General features: G+C 38.7%; 3 protein-coding genes across 4 annotated transcripts; 1 reads left to right on the top strand and 2 right to left on the bottom strand.

Annotated features, from left to right (window-relative positions):
- Window positions 1-2,905: 2,905 nt before the first annotated feature.
- On the bottom strand, window positions 2,906-7,289 carry LOC6648374 (putative ATP-dependent RNA helicase DHX57). Its single transcript, XM_002071385.4, has 5 exons — window positions 7,102-7,289; window positions 4,944-7,039; window positions 3,918-4,879; window positions 3,653-3,854; window positions 2,906-3,589 (listed from the first exon to the last, which is right to left on the bottom strand). Exons 1-5 carry the CDS (start codon window positions 7,167-7,169, stop codon window positions 3,027-3,029), a joined length of 3,891 nt encoding a protein of 1,296 aa, XP_002071421.2. The 5' UTR covers window positions 7,170-7,289; the 3' UTR covers window positions 2,906-3,026.
- Window positions 7,290-7,457: 168 nt separating this feature from the next.
- Window positions 7,458-10,026, bottom strand: LOC6648373 (cytochrome P450 4d1). Its single transcript, XM_002071384.4, has 4 exons — window positions 9,890-10,026; window positions 8,669-8,963; window positions 7,951-8,577; window positions 7,458-7,884 (listed from the first exon to the last, which is right to left on the bottom strand). The coding sequence occupies exons 1-4, from the start codon at window positions 9,974-9,976 to the stop codon at window positions 7,535-7,537; spliced, it is 1,359 nt and encodes a 452-aa protein (XP_002071420.3). The 5' UTR covers window positions 9,977-10,026; the 3' UTR covers window positions 7,458-7,534.
- Window positions 10,027-14,699: 4,673 nt separating this feature from the next.
- On the top strand, window positions 14,700-19,400 carry LOC6648372 (DNA translocase FtsK 1). Of its 2 annotated transcripts, XM_002071383.3 has the most exons (4): window positions 14,782-14,840; window positions 15,524-15,697; window positions 17,928-18,224; window positions 18,288-19,400. In XM_002071383.3, the coding sequence occupies exons 2-4, from the start codon at window positions 15,653-15,655 to the stop codon at window positions 19,122-19,124; spliced, it is 1,179 nt and encodes a 392-aa protein (XP_002071419.2). In that variant the 5' UTR covers window positions 14,782-14,840; window positions 15,524-15,652; the 3' UTR covers window positions 19,125-19,400. The 2 variants fall into 2 exon arrangements, with proteins under 2 accessions (XP_015032656.1, XP_002071419.2); XM_015177170.3 differs by lacking the exon at window positions 15,524-15,697 and having other exon boundaries at window positions 14,700-14,840.
- The last annotated feature ends 22 nt before the right edge of the window (window positions 19,401-19,422 follow it).

The raw sequence follows: 19,422 nt of genomic DNA, 5'->3' as shown, positions 1-19,422 counted from the left end.
TTTTGCTGGTTTACTTTTTATTATTTTTGTGTTTATTTTCTTTTTTGTTTCTCGCAGTACACGTAAAATTTGTCACCGGGGGCAAACCATGTGCTGCCCGCTTGTTTTGCGTCTCTATCTTACCTCGCCTGTTAACCCCACATCCGTGGGCACACACACACACACACACACACACACACACACACTCAAAGCCACCCCCTGCCGCACCCCCAAAAATACACAGAAACACCTAAATGTGCTATACCAACAACAACAGCTATCCGAGCGCAAATGTTTTGTCTACGGATTTAGTGCTTTACGACGGAGGCGCTAATAGAGCGCAAAACTTTAAACGAAAAAACGGCAGTCACCCATACGATCCCATAGCACCACCACCACCACCCCCACACCTGTAAACGATCGCCCAGCTAAGCTGGCAATAATCTTTCTTCACTAGGCTCAATTAGCTTTGATCCTGCGCATGCGCGGCGCCATTTCAATGTCAATGTCAATAACAAGAGGCTCGTCGCATAGGTAGGGTATTTATTTCGAGGTCGGACATCACACACTGTACTTAGTCTAACGGTACATGGTAACATTGATTGAAAAGAGGTGGGTCGGGGCGGGTCGTGTCGTTCGGGGGTGTGAGAGAGAGCAATAACAACCGATGACACTTGACAGTTTGTTTTGAGTTATCAATTCGGTTGTTTGCTCCGCCTCTCAATTGGTTTTTTTTTTTTTGTTGCTGGAAGAAAGCTTGTTTAAAACGAGAGCAGAGATTGAGATAGCTTTGGCTTTGGTCATTATTATGCATAGGCGTAGACCAAATTTTTGGGGATTTGTAGTAATCCCAATACATAAGTATAATACTCATATAACTCAACTAAATGGAGAGGAACGATTTCAAATGGGGCATCATAATTCAAAAGAAAGGAAAGAGCTGTAAAATAGTTTATATCGCAATCCAATATTCTATATCTTAAATGTCAGGTTATAGTTTTTAAAATTCAATTATTGACTGCTGAGCCCTGATAGATATTCGCCAGCCTGAAATTCTGAAATTTTAAACTAAATATGTACATACTTATGTGCATATGTGGAAATTTCTCCATTTTCTCCATCTAAAAAAAAAGTTGGGTTCCTGAAAAGGTTATTCTTTTAACCATACCCATGTGTGGGTAAAGGTGTTTTACAAAAACACCAACAACAATAATATTCATATATTGATAATAAGAAGCACTCAACGCGCTGCGCTGCTTCGCAGCATCAATTCACTTAACAGCAACGTCGACGTCGACAGCGCACAGCAATCAGATCGTTCAGTGGCGGCGATTTGAATAATCCTAATCTAAAAAATTTACAAATAAATAAATTACCTATAATAACTATAATAAGCTGTTACAAGTTATTTATATTTGGCAACAAAAAATCATTGTTTCAGCCTATAAGTGTTTCAAAAATTAATATCTCAGCAACCCTCTACCTACATATATTATTTGTATATATTGAAATATATAAAAACACTTACTCACTTTATTGAAAACAAATGAAAAAGCTTAAACACAAAAAACCGCATAAGCATTACGAAATTAGAAATTAAACGTCATCTAAAATTTATACGGAACTTTTTCTCAGATAACTGCAGAGAACCGCAATTGGAAATTTAATAATTTCATTGATTCTTGAAATAAATATTGGGTTCATTGATTATAACATAAGTGATCATAAAATTAGTCAATTAAATTAGTCACGATAAGATTAAACTATTAGACGTTAGAAATTGAAATGAATCAAAATCAATCCCCCTTTTTTTTAAATTTTTTTTTTGGTGGTGGACTCTGTAGAGTGGCCCAGGTGAGCTAATCTAATTGGATTAAGTCGGTATGCAAATACATATCTAGTTTTAGTCCCCCTTTTTTTTAAATTTTTTTTTTGGTGGTGGACTCTGTAGAGTGGCCCAGGTGAGCTAATCTAATTGGATTAAGTCGGTATGCAAATACATATCTAGTTTGAAATAAGGTGTTAAAATTATTCTTCAATTGTATTTAAAAAGTGAAGCCCACTGAAGTGGGGAGCCGAAGAAAAATGTGTTAACTTTGTTAAAAAAAAAAGCTAAAGAAAACGAAATCAAAATTACCACAGAGAAAGAGAGAGCCACCATATATGTATGTATGTATGTACATATATAGGTATGGAAGATATAGATTGAGTATGACTGCTCAAGGTTCTTAATGAAATTTTGTATTTAAATTCACATTCGCATCTGATTCATGGCAGCATTAAGTTTATATAGACCTGCCACCTTATCATTTGATAAGTATAATTAATTACTATCAAAGTAGAACTAACTTTTGATATATCGATAATATCGACGATCCAAGAGACAAGACAAGTGTGGGAGGCAAGAGAGAGAGCTATGCTGCCGCCGTTTTGAATAAAAATTTAAGCAAAGAAAATCCAAGTGTATTTAAATAAATTCAAATGAATTGCAATTGTAATTGATGGGCAAATGTATTTTCCCGCAATCAGTATACATATTCCACCAAGAAAGTAGTCGTCGTCGTCGTCGCCAGGGGACTGCTAGGTGGTGGCACACCCCGATCATTATAACTTATGAATGTTGCGAGAGTAAATACTTGTCAAATTGATCGATATTTTAGTTTGAGTGATGAGAGCGAGGCGCCCAAAAGTTGGCAAACTAACGTCGACCGAACATCAAATTGATGAATGACATACAAATAGATATATGTATATATATATATATGTAGTTATCTCGTAGGTAAATCTCAAGGTGATATCTTCGATGAGTAATTAGTAGGCAAATAAGGTAAATTAAGTTGTAATAAGATCAATTGTAAAATTTTTAAAGTTTCTTTTACAGCCATTATTATTATTATTATTACTGTTAATTAAATTATTTGATATATTGCTTTCGAAATTAATTTAATTATCAATTGGCTATATACAATTCTTGTAAATCGGCTAGAATATCTATAATAAAAAATACACACAATCAATTTGTATACAAACGGCTAAAAATTTGGTCATCAATTGTTACTAATCAATTGAACAATGTTGTTTATAATGCGGCAGCCATTTTTATGATGCATCAAATTGAGGCATGGATCCCTGATTTTTTCCTCTAGCAATTTAATGAGTTCTCTACGCAGACACTGCACCATTTCGGCCGTCTCATAATCATGGGCCTTCAGTATAATCCAACCGCCCTCAAGGAGAAATAGAAAATCGCCATCGTGGAGTTCCACCTTAAAATCGCTGCCAGCGAATAGGACAAGAGCAACGAGTGGCAGCATTGAGCAATCCCGTATATATATGGAAGTCGTACGCACTTTCTCCTGATAAACCAAAAATGGTGACTGAAATACAGCCACCTGTGAGTTAACTGATGATGGATGAATTTTCACATAACCATCTCCATGTGTCTTGAAACGCAAATCCAAATGACTGGGTTCACGGGGTACAGCACCGCCAGCAGTTTGTATATAGACACGTTCCGGAGTCATAATTTTCACAATATTCGGATAGAGGGCCGCACAGAGGAGGGAGGTAAGCAAGCGATTATTGTCACCATTATGATTCTGTTCCATTCCTAAGAAATTGTAAGAGTATAGAAATGTAATTAAATGTTGTTTTGTATTCAAGGATAACTTACCTGTCAGTTGGAGTATATTATCATTGTCATTTTTGCGTCTACGTGGCACATTGATGGGCACAAATCCAATGGAAACCAATAGCTCTAGATACTGATATTTAAGATCGGCTATTGTTTCCAATGTGTTGAGCGAGAGGAAATGTTCGTTGGCATAATTTCTGCTGGCTGTATAATTGCCACGTTTGGCAACATCAAGCCATTTCTAATAATACAAAAAAGTTAATCTATATTTTACTAAGTATGTAAAGTGTTGATGTTGTCGTACCCGATAGGCCTGCAATACGGTTAGATGATCACTGTTGCCCAAGGCGAACAAACGCTTGGCTTTGTCTGCCTCTGTTCGCTTATTGAGCGGACTCACAAATGGTGATTTATTGCTCAAGCAAGCGGCAATTGTCAGAACGCTGTCTAGGCACTGGAAGATAGCACCATATAACATCAGTTTGCCAATGCGCACATCCACCGGCAAAGCAGCCAGATGATGACCCAAAGGCGTCAATTGATCTTCAGCATCAAGAGCGCCAACATTGCGCAGACGACTCAAGGCACCCATAACGCTGTCCTCGCTGGGGGCCTCTAGGGTCTCTAGCAGAACGGAGAGTGTGTTTAGTCTGGCAAACATTTGGAGAGTTTTAATTCGCAGCACAATCTGCTCGAGCGGAACACGCTGAATCTCTGGCACTGGTTGGCCCAAGAAATGCTGATGAAACCGATGACTCGTATACAAATGAATACAAATGCCGGGCATAACACGACCAGCACGACCTTTTCGTTGTTTAGCATTCGCCCGCGACACCCAGACAAGATCAAGAGATTCCATATTCCGATTCGAGTCGAAGCATTTCTCCTTCATCAGGCCGCAGTCGATAACAAAGACACAATCGTCAATTGTCACTGAGGTTTCAGCTATATTCGTGCTAAGCACAATTTTACGCTTTCCCTGAGGAGCCCGCTTAAAGACCAAAGCCTGATCATCACCAGAGAGCGATGAATGCAATGGTACTAATACAAATTTGCCAGCCCTTGGTGAGAAGAGCGAATGATCCAAGAGTGAATCGTGTACAGTTTGTATCTCTTGGAAGCCTGGAAGGAATATAAGTATTGTACCCTCACGTGGCCACTCATGTGAGCCCTCCACAATGTAGGTCAAAACCGATTCAATCAGTTCTGGATTGATCATCATGGGTTCCATAAGGTAAATGCTTTTGCACGTTGTTTTGCTGAAATCTAATGAAATGACAAGAGATTTAACATTAAGTGAATTAGATAAAATTAGATTAAATTCGCTTACCGGCATATCGATTATAGGTTTCAGCGAGGGTTAGTTTCTCGTCTTTGATTTTTTTGCCGGGAGGCTGACCCGTTGCCTGGACATCGGCATATTCCAGTTCACGCATTAAGTCCTCCTGCTCCGATTTTTTCAACTTGCGACAGAATTTCGTATCAGTTTCCATTACAAAATTACTGACCTCGAGTATATCTTCGAGAAATAGTTGCTGAACAGGAAACGTTCGTCCGGGTATGTCCAAAACTGGTGCACCACCGAAATAGTCAGAGAAAAGAGAGGCATTTAGGGTAGCCGACATAAGGATCACCTTTAGATCCTTGCGTTCTCTTAGTATATGCTTGAGTATCAGCAACAAGAAATCAGATTCTTCGGATCGTTCATGGACCTCATCCACAATGACATGGGTAACAGTGCCCAGCAATGGATCAGAGGCCAGGCGACGCAACAAGATTCCTGTTGTACAGAAACTCAAGCGGGTGCTGGACGATACCTTGTTCTCGAGTCGTATCTGATAGCCAACCAGTTGTCCAATCCGATCCAGACGCTCGGCAGCCACTCGTTCAGCCACACCAATGGCCGAAAGTCGACGAGGCTGCGTGCAAATGATCTCGACATGAGGCATATCTTTGTTCTTGTCATCGGAACGTTGAAGGGATTGAAAGAACCAATTGTCCAGAATAAACTGTGGCACCTGTGTACTTTTGCCGCAACCCGTTTCACCCGATATCACCACCACCGGTGACCGTTCAATTAGAGCTAGAATTCTCTCCATTTCGGCAAAGGCGGGAAGCTGTTTACGTCCATCAATTACTTTCTGGTAACGCTCATCTCGTCGTCGCTCAGTGAACTGCTGCAGGAGCCGTCGATTTTCACGTTTCAAAGCCTCTACATTTCTTGATCCGGAGCCATCAATGTTGCGTGCCGTTTGACCTCGCGCATAATGCGTAGGTTTTGCCTTTTGAAGGCCTTCTCCATTGGCATCATCGTTAGCTTGACCACCTTCGGGCTCATCATAGAACAAAGAACGCTTGGGCGAGGGGAATCGTGTGGTATCCAAACTACCAGACAGCTCTTCATTGTTTTGCAGGAGATCACAGATACTGAACACACAGGGGATGCCATCTCGGCAAATCTCTCTAGCCTCCTTGTAAAGATGGCGGGCATAACGTAGTCTCAGCTCATGTGGAATATCATGACAAGTGGTTTTCAGGTATACAAATGGGGCCTCATAGGGGTAACGGCTGCCAGGTGGAAATCGCACCTCCACATGGAACCACAGCTCATTGTCATTCTCATCTAAACTATCACCAGAGGCCTTTTTTGGCGTGTCGGGCTGAGCAGGCGGCACATGGGCATATCGACACTTACTGCCAAATTTACACGTTCCATCCCTATCGAAGTTGCGACAACGTAGAGGTGCCTTCTTTTTCTTCTCCAGAGCTAAGGCCTGAGCTGCTGCAGCCGCCGCAGCTGCCGCCTCCCTAGCCTTTCGCACCTCGGAGGGACTGTGTGAGAGCAGATGATCGATTTTAAACTTTAGATTCCATACGCTATTTCGCTCTCGTTCTTCATAGGCTTTATCGTAAATGGATTCTAGAGCTTCCTTCTCATCTTCGCGCATTTGCAGCAGCTCTGGCTCGCTAGGTGCCTCCAGGGCCAATTCATCTTGTTCGGGGACACGCATATAACGTCTATAGAGCAGTAATAACGCAGCCTCAGTATCATGGGAGCAATGTTCATATGCTTCCAGGCAGTGTGCGGTATGGAAACCATAATTTTCTAGCTTCAGCAAGGCATATCGGCGCAAACGATCACTATCGGAGTCAGCGGCTCCACCAGTTCCTGACTTAGAGCTGACACCTTGTACACTTTGAACCATTAAAGTTCCACGATCATTCCAATAGGCATGCTTTACGCCACCACCGCCTCTCCCCCGATCCTTATATTTACTGATGTCTTCCAGCTTAAATTCCGATCCGTGGATGGAGCGCAATGTGTCCATGGTCATTTGCTGGGATGCCTCGTTCAGTCGGAGGACATGAAGTTCCGTTTTACGTGATTTATTGTCCGTTGCTGATTTGGCTGGAGCCGGCACATTGCTGATGGGAATGTTAAGTTTGAGGTTGCTTTCTCTAAAACGGGGGAACTCATGAGTACTCACGTGGTACGGACATCGCTGGGCGTCCGCAGAAAGCAGTCATCCATATGCTGTCTCGAAAATTCGTCCATAGTTTTGCCTTTGATGCGTCTAAATGTATAATTGTTTGGGTTTGAATTTATGACAGGAATAACTCCGGGTATTTTTGCATTAACTACTTGTCATCTGTTTAGGGAAAAACAACAATCGTTGGTGATGACACTTCATCATTAAATATCGATTGAGCATGGTGGCAACACCAAAACGATATCGATATCTACGTCTGAAGAGAATTTGAAATTTAAAAATTACAGGCATTTCGCGGTCATTTTCTGCTTCCCTACTGATAGAGCAATTTAGTAAATTTAAACAATTTCGTCTGTTATATAATCATCATAGGTTTATTTACAACATCTCACAAAGATGAAATTTAAGTTTTTGAGTCCCCTAGCTAATGCTAGTAAACACGCTCCTTCAACTTGAACATGAGCGGATCTCTGGTGCGCAAAATAAGCTCAGCAATCAGAACAGGAGGCTCTGAGGTATCGCCAACAAAATCAATCTCAAAGTGACGCAGTGTATTGGCCACAATTGCCTTGATCTCTAGCATGGCAAATTTCTGTCCAATACAATTGCGTGGTCCCGCCGAGAATGGAATATATGCATATGGATTTAGTTTCTCTGCAGTGGTTACAACATCAAATCTTTCCGGCTTGAAGCTATTTGGTTCAACGAAAAGATCTTCACGTCGTCCCATAAAAAGTGGCGAGATTCCAATGTTGGTTCCTGCAGGTATAACTTTACCATCTATACGAACAAGAAGGGGGAGTAAGTATCACTGACAAACTCGACTAAAGAATCATTAAATCTTACTTATCTCGCACTCCTCAACTACTCTACGTCCAAGTAGTGGTACCGAAGGATATAAGCGTAGAGTCTCCTTGATGCACAATTCGACATAATGCAGCTTATTCAGAAGCTCATAAGTGACCGGAGTCTGCACATCAGTTCCAATCACGGATTTAATCTCCTCAAAACATTTTTGCTGACTCTCTGGATGTGTTGCCAAATTGTAGAAGAAGAACATCAAGGCGGAGGATGTGGTATCATGGCCTTCAAACATAAATGTATCGACTTCTTCGCGTATGTCCAGATTGGTTAGCGGCTTCTCATCCACAGTCGACTGCAGCAGGATATCCAAAAAGGCCATCTTACGCTTTGCTCCCACATCGGCATCCGCACTACTGGTTTCCGTCTCACTCGGTGTTCCACGTAGAAGCTCCTCGCGACGCTGGACAATAATCTTCTCGGTGAACTCATGCAGCACATTCAAGGCACGGCGTTCGGCTCTAGCCAACGGAGTCAGCATATAGGTTAAATCAAAGCGATAAAATATGTTGAACATGCGCTTATGCAGGACCATGGAAATGGTTTTCACGGCACGAACATAATCGGAATCGGCATTCGTCTGGGCATGAATTGAAACACCCATGGCGGTTTCTAGGAAAGAGACAACACATTAGAGCCTATTAAATAAAACTCAATGCAAAGATTTTTGGCTTAAAAGTTGCCTAAGACTAGGGAAAAATACCACAAATCGTGTCCATGGTGCAGAGATTAATCCAATCGTATAGATTGAAACCATCTGAGCCATTGCGTTGACGCTCTTTCTCAAGTTGTTTAATTAGGACACGTGACTCCCTCTCAAAGATTTCCACAAACTGATCCAATATCTTGAAATGGAAAGCTGGTGTGATAATCTTACGTCGTCTATGCCATTTACGGCCACGACTAACTAATAGGCCCTCCTTAAGCCACGGTTCCAGTGCCTTATATTCGTGGGCCTTGTCATTGAAACGCAATGTGCCCAGAACAACTTCCACATCCTTGGGATCGCCCATTAGGATATTGAGCTCCGGCCCCAGCCACACCTTCATGGCCTGGCCTTTCGAATAGGTTTTCATAAAATCGGTTATTACGACAATCATCTCATGCGGTGCCTTCCCAATAAAATGATGGGCATGACCCACTAGAGGCAATGTTGGTGGTCCCGGCATATAGCTGATCACATCGATAATATGCTTGTATTTCAACTGATAGAGTAGTAGGCCAGCAAATATGGCGCTGGCCAAAACTAGGCCAACAACTAAGAACATAACTACGATCGTTTTAAAGTGAAACTCTAATTCATACTGAACTAAGCGATTATCGAAAGAATATTTTTATTTGTAAACGATTGGGTAGCTAATCGGTTCTTGTAGAATCTAATCAGCCTAATATACACCACACAGTGCGTCCGAAAAAATTACTGTTATTTGTTTTTTTTACATTTAATCAATATAATAAGTCCTACCTTGCCATTGAAATTGCCACTGCCATGGCCCTAGCATTGCTAATGTTTGTTTGATTTTAGTCTATCTAATCATAAGCTGGGTAAATTTAGATTTATAGGTGTATACCATGGTTGAACTTTAGTCAAGTGGACGACGAATCATCAAATTTTTAACTTACCACAGATAACATCCAGAGTACATAAATGAATGAAACGTCCAAGATCTACGCCATTCCAACTATTTGCAGCTTCTTTGCGCAAGGCCGTGTCCAAATTTTTGACAAACTGACGTGTCTGTCTATCAAATATTTCCACATATTGCTCCAGAATACGAAAATGGAAAGCCGGGGTTATGATCTTACGTCGCTGATGCCATTTCCTGCCACCACTAACCAATAGGCCTTGATTTAACCACTGGCCCAGGAAATCATACTCAAATGCTTTATCCAGCAATTGGGTACTGGACAAGACATGCTCCACATCGCGCGGATCGAAAAGCATGACACTGAACCAGGGTCCTAGCCAGAGTTTAAAGGTATCACCATGTTCCTCAGCCAGTTTACCCATCAAGAGACAGGCTTCAGCTGGTGTGAGACCCAAAAAGAGATTTGCATTGCCCAATAGAGGCAAAGAGCGAGGTCCTGGTAAGCGAGCAGCCAACTGATAGACCCTCAAACGTCGACACAATGGCCCCCAACAATTGAGAGTAACAATTGTAAGGATAACAATGCAACAGGCAACAACTATTACCAATGACAGCATTATTTACCTTTCGATTTCAAGACTGATCAACGACTAATTCCATATTCAGATGCTGAGAGTGAGATCTCAACTAATCAGTGACCTTAGCCATGTGTATTTTCTAGTCTTATCGCTGGTCCATGTCAAGTTCAAGATTCCGCCCAAGATTCCGTGGCCAATGCCAAGACATCGTCATCTTTTTGTTGCCTCGTCTTGATGCCTTCGTCATCATTGTTGATGAGATTTCCGATATTGAGATTCTGATATTCAGAGATTGCTAAAAATAGCACATCAAGTGTTGGCCATGTGGCGGACAAGTCTTTCTCTCTCCCCCACTCGCATTCTCATTCTATCTCTCTCTGTGATGTCAGAGCCATCAGTTTTTGGATTTTGTTGACCCTCCCCCATAGAAAGACCCCAAATGGAATGGTTAAATGTTAAACTGACTAAGTTTTTTAACAACGTTTTATACTTCTAATCAAATGGCATGGATTTTTAGCATTTATGTTGGTCTGTTTAATCTCATTTTATGAGCGACAACAGAAATTGAAACCCCCGTATTGATATTATTATTATGGTTTAGTTCTTATCTCTTTTTTGTTGTTAATGCTAATAAAGCATGATTGTGCTAATTCATTAAACTAACTGAAACCTACTCACTTGGAACCAAGTACCAAGCAATTTCAATCAAAATGGGAATGGAAAATGGCCAAATATTCACATAGTTGGCATTATATACAAACACACAATAGGAATTCACATAGAAATTAAACAATTTCTATATTGAGAAATTCCCCATGGTCCATCCACACACAAAAAAGAAAAATTCAAAACAAAATACACTGATTCATGACCGAAAAACAACAACAACAACAACAACAAAAAAACTAAATTAAAGCAAAATTTCGCCCACTCAATTCGATCGTTACGTATACAACATGTTGGCGTCCTTCAGGCATGCCAAATTCCAAAATTCTTGCGTCGATTGTCGACGTCATAAAAACAAAAAAAAAACAAAAAAAACCACCCCGACCCCAAAACGAATTGGCTATGTTCTGATCTGATCGAATCGGATCAGATCAGGGTAAAATATAAATATTTACACATGTCTTACAAGAGCTGGTTAATTTTTCTTTGTCGAAGAGAAATTCATTGGCATTTGCATATTTTCCTTTGTCGATCGGATGATGACCACTAAAATAATAACCAATTATGGCAGAAAAAAAAGTAAAATTAAAAAAAAAAACAAAAAAATCATTGATTGAGATTGATTTAAAAAGAGAAATAAGAAAAGAAAGTAATTATAATAATAACAATTTTGGCAAAAAGTTCATTTTGCGTCACTAGGCCAGGCATCTAGTAGGTACTATCTGTCATATAATACATACTATGTATATCTGTAGATATATAGGCGAGATATGTGTGTGTGTATATATGGGGAATATATATGTATGTATGTATATATATATGGTTTTTTTTTTGTATAATAGGTACCATATAATGCGGTCCAAGTGCCCGTATTTATATATAGATCTAGGGATGAGCCATCCGCACACATCACATCACAAAAACGAAAGAAAAACACACAAAATATTATTTTGCGCCATATATACATATTTCTACATACATATATATTCCCAACAAATAAAACCAACCAAAATGGCTAACCAAAATTTGTAATACTCTTACAGTTCTTTAACTAAAGACTAGAGAGTCTTTGATTAGTTGTTGAGAGAATCAGATCCGTATTATTTTGATTCACAAAAAATAAAATGAATAGTTTTGTATATTAAAAATTGATAAAGCTATTTCAGTCTTATTTTCAAAACAAAAATCATTAACAAATCAGTACAAACCATTTTGATGTAAGGGTATTAATTAAAATGTATGAATAAGCCAACGTTGCGTATGCGCAATTTCTATAATGCACAGCAGAGTGGAAATAACGTATAGAATGGCAATTTATGACTAAATTAGGCAATATCCATAAAATTGCCATGCATTTACATACCGAAAACATTCCAAAATAAAACGTAGTAAAATAGAAAACATTTTTGTTAATAAGGAAAACGACACTAAGAGGAAAAACTAAGAGGGACAGTCCTATTAGTCTGATTGTGAGTCATACCACACATACAAACGTCGACGTTCCCCTCCCCCATTTGCTAATCTGTCATTTTGACGTTTTCTCAAATCAAAATGTATGTATAAAAATGGTTTGACAATCATCATCATATTTTCTTTAGTTTTAAATTGATACATAGTCTATGTGGTGAACAAATTGTTTTGTATACTCCTCCTCTGAGTCTTTCAACAAGAATAAACGTGCCACCGTCCGAGGCTTGCCAGCAAATCTATCAAATAATTTATGTTAAACAATTTGCAGAGTTTTTGTGTGCAACAGGAAATTCGCTCAGGCGAACGCGTTTTCATTCATGAGTTGATTTTATTTATGCCCCCACCCCATGCCAAACATGAGCCATCAGCATTGGCATTCCATATAATTGCCCAACGGTCGTCGCCAAAGATGTATGTAGTTAGCTACTAGCCACCACCACCACCACCACCACCACCACCTATAGCACCACCACCACCAATACCACCCCACCATTGCATTTGTGGCCTGCCATTCGCCATGCACTTGTGGCTGTCAGCCAAACATGCAACAGCACACAATAAGTAGGAATGCGGGAGTTCACACTGATTCAAATGGTCGACCAATGGGAATTAATTGTGCAGGGGGGCATCTTGAGATACCCAGCAATTGAATTTAAAATCTCTGCCATCGCCTGTGTCTAATATACCCTCTATTTAGGTAATATTATTAAAAATGATTTGCATTTGTTGCAAACATATTACAATATGCAGGCAAATTTGTTTAATTAGCGTAATAAACACATAGGATACAAATGGGGGACATATGTATGTATGTATGTAGGTATTTATGGGGTAACAATCCTCATCCCATCCCATCCCATCCCAACCCATCCCAACCCATCCCAACCTACCAATTCATTTCTTCCTTAATTGACAAGCCAAGGCAGCTGTTTGCCGCTTAACGCACAGCTTGAGATTCAAGACTCAAGAGCCTACAATCTTTAAGCAATCCAAAGAGATGGTGAATAGTGGACTATGGACGAAGATAGGAGATAAAAGGTGGCTAGATTGGTATTTTTGAATGGCATCCAACATTTGAATTACGTTTGCATACAACGTTTGGCATCATATTGCATTTTACTAAAGACTCTTCTCATGGGATGTCTGCAAGAAAACGAATAGAGAACCAAAGAATCCCCACAATTGATCACTTACCCATTAGATGACAATTCTATTTAAAGTTCTAAATAATGTAATAGATTTGACTGTTGTTAAGTGGCTACAAAGAGCGAAAAAAACATGACTACTTCCGGTTTTCCCCACCCCCATACACAATCACACACACACACAAACATACATAGATAAATACGAACGTATATAATGCCGCATCGGAATTGCCATTTGCATTTTACTTTCTTTCTCTTTCACTCTCTTTCTAATATATCTTGCCTGATAATGGTTCTTTATTCTGTGGTTTTACCTGACCCCAAGCTTAGCGATGCGCATAAACCCGAAACCTCCAATTCAGACCTAACACTAACTTGAACTCCAGTTTCGTTTGAATTTCTATAGAGCATGAAAATCAATTAAAAATGCAGGTGTTTCAATGTCTTGAATGTGATTATAAATGAATTTAAGAAGCCTTAATTCAACATAGTTTAGAAGGGGGTTTAATTTATGTTGAGTTTAGACAAAGTTGAGGTTATGTCGCTACAAGTATGTGACCTGCAGATGCAGTATAAGCCAAGTTTAAGTTTGATATTAAATCTTAAATCAGTATGTCACTGAAAAAAACAAGTAGATCCAAAGCTTAACCTTTGTTTTTACACTCTTTCGAAAAGGTTCGTAAGGATTAAGCTTAATTTTTTAAAAATGTTCGTCTTAGTTTTGTTTTTGTTAGGGACAGAGAGTCAGAGAGAGGGGAAGAGCGAGAGAGCTTTTTTTGTTATTGTTTAGTGGGGGGAAACGTTTTTATCTAAATTTAAAAAATTAAAAACAAAAAAAAAGCAGAAAAATGCAAAAGAGAGCAACGACAGCTGAAAATCCCAAAAGAAGACGAAGAAAAGCCACCAGCTGCCCATGCCCAAGCCCCTCGACACACACACACACGCACACATACACTTAGAAATATGTATATGTAGTTGTATAGATGCCAGTGTTGCCGACGTTACCTATAAAAAGAAAGCGCGTTCGCTTTCGGCGCTCACTCTACTCTGGTCACTGCTACCAAGTAAAACGCAAGAGAAGAAAATCGAAAAGAAAACGGGACTAAAGAAATTTCTTGTTTTTTTTTGTTTGGTTTGTTTGTGCATTGTAATCAACTACAACAACAACAACAAATAAAAACATTAAGAGGAAATGTTGTGAAAGAGATTTTGTAAAAAAGAAAAAGAAGAAGAAGAAAATAGAAGAAAACATTTATAAATAGCCTAAGCCACCTAAACAAAGTGCTCCAAAAAGTGAGTGGAAAATCTGCAAAACTACAAAAAAAAACAGAAACAAAAACAAACACCTCCAAAAACAAAAGCAAATTAATTCCAGCCTTAGCTGCATAACGGTTAATAGCCGCAAGGATATCTACTGCAACAAAGAAGTGAGTGCCAAATTCGAGACGCCATTTTATGTGTATCTGAAGTGATCAACCGTTATTTTGTCTACATACAAAGGTAGAAACGAAATTGTAGCAAATTCCGGTTGGCATTTGTTTTTTTTTGTTGTTTATTTTGTTTTTTTTTAGGTCGCTTTGGGGTCGCGCATGCGCAAAGTTCAGGTCTAACGGTTGCTTGACTCACATTTTCTCCATCTTTCTAATACTTTTCTTGACTTGCTTTAGTCACTAATTTGTGTTTAACAGAACGTGTTGTAAGCCAAATTTCCCACACACTCACACACACACACACTCACATAGAACATTTGTAAATCATATCCATATAGCAGCATGACTGAAAACCTAAAGTACAAATTCTAACGACCAAATAAAAGTCCCTATATAATGGAACTATTAGCCATTTAAATAGAAACTACCTGTTGATTTTGCTATAATTATAATGCTTATATGCAGATCAATCTGCATATTAAATATATAAAAAATAATGCTTTAATTGACGTTATCTTTTGAGTTACAACAGTATATGATATCTTATATACACACAGAAATACATATAGAATTGAAAATACTGACAATTGACAATTAAATTTTAAGCTAATTGAATTTGATGTTACAAACAAATTGTTACAAAAATCCCAAAAAAAAACAAATTATGTGTATTTTTGCAGGCAAAACAAAAACAAGCCAAAAGAATCGAAAGGTAGCGAATTCCACATTCTCTCAGTTTCGATCTACGGTATAAATAACTCAAACTGCAAAATTCAAAAGATCAAGCGACCAGCAACAGCCACAACAATATGACAGATGTATCCCATGAGTTAGGAGCCCTGCGCTTTGTGGTGGTAAGTATTCTTAAACAAAATTACGAACGAATTTTATTCATTAAGAAAAAATCTCAAGAAAATAATTATCAAACATGATATCACAATAATCTGTCCAAAAAGATCCCAAAATAATTTGCCCATGAAAATGGAATTTCATGTGGAATGTTAAGAGAGAGAAAAGAAAAAAAAAACATTAAAACAAAACAATATTTATATATATATTTGAAAAAGAAAATTTAAGATTTTTCCTCATTTTTTAACTCGTGCGACAAATGCCAAAAACCACAACGCCAAAAAAAAAAAAAAAAAAAGCGAAACATACTGAAATATCTGATTAAAATTCATTAAATTGAAACGACATCAAGTTTTCAAACAAACAAAAAATAAAAAAAAACCATCTTCTATGTATATATAAGAAATGTTATGTTGCTTTTGTTTTAATTTGTCGCCACATGAATTGCCAAAAATAATATATAAAGCAGAAAAAAAATCAAAACGACAAAAGACAAATAAAAAAAAAAAAAACCAAAAAAAACGAATAGAAAGAAAATTTCGCACAAAAACTCAAGTAGATCAAAACACGGAAAAATTCTTGGCAATGACCATCGTTCGAGTTGAAATAGCCATTTGGCTATAAGTATGTACATACATAAATGTATATATCTGAACACACACATACATACATATGTACCTATGTATATGCATATATAGGTATATAGTAAAGATCGACGAAATGCGCAGACGACGACAATTTGCGACAACAGTGACAACTTCGGCGCCAACAAACAGCTGCAGTTCAAAAAAAAAAGCAACATACATCCAAGAATTTCATACCACAAATATATCATTATTATCATAAAGATTATATTATATACTAGACCCCCATAGATATGTATGTATGTCTGTATGTGTACCTTGTGTATATCCTAATCAAGTTGACAAAAATTGAAACAAATTGTTAACTAATTTCCAGTTTCTTTTTGTGTTTTTGAAATTTTTCATTTGAATTATCACTCACGTGTTGCGATCGGTGGAGATTACTTGTGAGGGGGGTTTTTGGTGGGTGTGGGGGGCGCATGTATGATTTTTCCCATTATTGTTAAGAAATGTGTATAATTTCAATAGACATTTTATGTATGTTTCCCAGACTTTCACCAATTTTACTTGTTAGTTGGGTTCAGTTCGGTTGGGTTTTTTCTTTTTGGTTTGGTTTGGGTTGATTTTTGGATTGGTTTGATTCATTGTCAACTCTTTGAAAGAAATTGAGCGGGGGAAGAAGATACTTTTGTATCTATTAGATAAAAGGAAGGGACAGAGAGAGAGAGAGAGAGGGAGATAAAGACAGAGACTTTGCTTTTGGCAAACATTTCATTCATCACCACACTCAGGATTTTATTTCGATTTATTTATATGAATGAATTTCGCGCATTGATTGAAGAAATCTTTTCATTTCGTTTTTGGGTTATTGATCAAAGAGACCAATTTCGTCATTGACTTTGGCGGCAAGGCAAAAGAAATTATAATTTACCAAAGAACAAAAATAAAAAAAATAAAAAATGTTGTTTTCATTCATGTGTCCATAAAGTCTTCACTCTTCACGTTAAACTAAATAAAATAAATAACAAATATAAACGGCTGCGGCTGCGACTGCGGTTGGGGCTGTGGCTCTAGCTATGTATTTGCTGTTGTTGTCTTGTGAAGGTCATTGTTAGTCCCAGTCAGCACCCCCAACAACGGCCCGTTCCCCGCTTCCGGTCATTTTTTCGTTATTTATGGCCACGACATTTGCAAATTCCTTTGGCTGGCTCATTTCTAAAACATCTTGCATTTATTAAATGAAATATTACACAAAATGTACAACTGATGTTATTTAATTGTAGCTAATTAATTTTCACATTTTGAATTTGAAAACAAAAAATCACTTTTAACGTATTTTTTTCTTTTTTTGAAAATCACTTTTGACAGTCCTGCCACACTGTTTTTCAATTTAACAATCCTGCCTGACATTTTATCCTAAAGAGCAATAATAATAATAGTTTATTAGTAGTAAAATAGTACTTCATTATTAATATTTTTCCAGTTAATGACATAAACATAATAATGGTTAACTTTGAAACTCGAACTTAAACTTTCTTTGGCTTCTTCACCATAGTGTTTTTCTTGATATGGCAACGCTGCCGCATTAATTTGAACAACTTTCATTTCATTTATTTATTTTTATTTTTTTTTATATTTATTGCGCTTACAGGACTCTCCATTGTCCTCCAAGGTAGCAATGTTCAACAATCAGGCTACACAGCATAAGCAATCGCAGCTGCTGAATCCATTCTCACAAGATGGACGTGCCTCATCGCCCAAGCCGAGCTTCTCCAAGGATCAATATGGTAAACCATTGGCCGGCAGTCTTACTGAAATGCGTGGTCAAAAGGCCAATATACATGTTATGAAGGAAATGTTGGAACTATGCCAAATCATTAATTCCGAGGGCTACGATGTCAAAGATGAGCCGACCATGCGAGTGATCCCCTTCGGCGAGCTTTTCAACGTGAGTTACTCAGTCCAAAGAAACTGGTTTTAGTTATGATTAACTCACTTTTTTTTGTTATAGATTTACAACTATATATCAGACAAGGTTGTGGGTATATTGCTTCGTGCCCGCAAACACAAACTGGTCGACTTTGAGGGTGAAATGTTGTATCAGCGTCGCGATGATGATGTACCCGTTTTTCTCTTAAAACCAATTAAGGAGATCCGAAAGGAAATGGATGCCAAAATTGAGGATATTAAACGGGCTGCCAGTCCGGCACCACCGCAGTCTACATCGGTGCTGCTGGATCGAAGTGCCCACGAGCAGAATTTAAAAGTTCAACAGGAGCAGCAGCGCCTATCCAAGTCGCGGACACCATCGCCGGCGGTCAAATCCAAAAACAAATCGAAATCACCATCGCCTGCTGGTACATCTGCGGCTGGAATTACAGCAACAACAACTGGTGGAAGTGGAAGTGGAGAGGGCAAACCACCAGTGGCTCCCGCAACCGTTGCCCCTGCTCCTAGTCCTACACCCACTACCGTTATTGTTGCAACCGAAGAAACAACACCGAGTGCAGAGCCTACACCGGAATTTCCCCCAGTGGTAGCAGACTCAGCTCCAATTCCGGTAAATGAGGCCAAGACCGAGCAAAGTCCTAATCCAGAGCCCCAGGTCGAACAGACTCCCGTAGCTGAGCCCCAATCAGAAGCAAAACCAGAAGCAGCTTCATTACCCAACCCTAGTCCAACTTCAGCTCCAGAGCAAGTTTCTGAAGCACAGACAAGCGCTGAATTGCCCACAATTGTAATTGAAGCCTCCGCTGTGTTTGTGCGCACAGTGAGTGTGGATCCCGAATCCTCTCCCGCCTCTAATCCAGACACAACCACAGCTCCAGTTCCTGCCGATAGTGCTTAAGGGTCGTTGTGGACGGAGGAAGATTGGGCATGGGATTGTTTAAAGAGAACTCGCAACTAGTAAAGCAGCTGCTTTAAATTTTTGTAGTAGTTTATTTTAAAGCAATTAGTTTAACTTACAATTAGGACTTATTTATGTAACAAGGCAGAAGACAAACAAAAGCCGGCCAAATACAAATGGCGGCAAGTTATAAATCTATATACACATATACATATATATTTATTTTAATACAGCTCTAAGCAAACAGTAAAATGCAATATATGTATAAACACAGTATTACAAAACATAACTTTTATTT

The sequence above is a fragment of the Drosophila willistoni genome, assembly GCF_018902025.1.
Source record: "Drosophila willistoni isolate 14030-0811.24 chromosome XL unlocalized genomic scaffold, UCI_dwil_1.1 Seg141, whole genome shotgun sequence".
Lineage (NCBI taxonomy): Eukaryota > Metazoa > Arthropoda > Insecta > Diptera > Drosophilidae > Drosophila > Drosophila willistoni.
The sequence above is the reverse complement of the archived record's forward strand: the minus strand, read 5'-3'. Positions and strand labels throughout refer to the sequence as shown.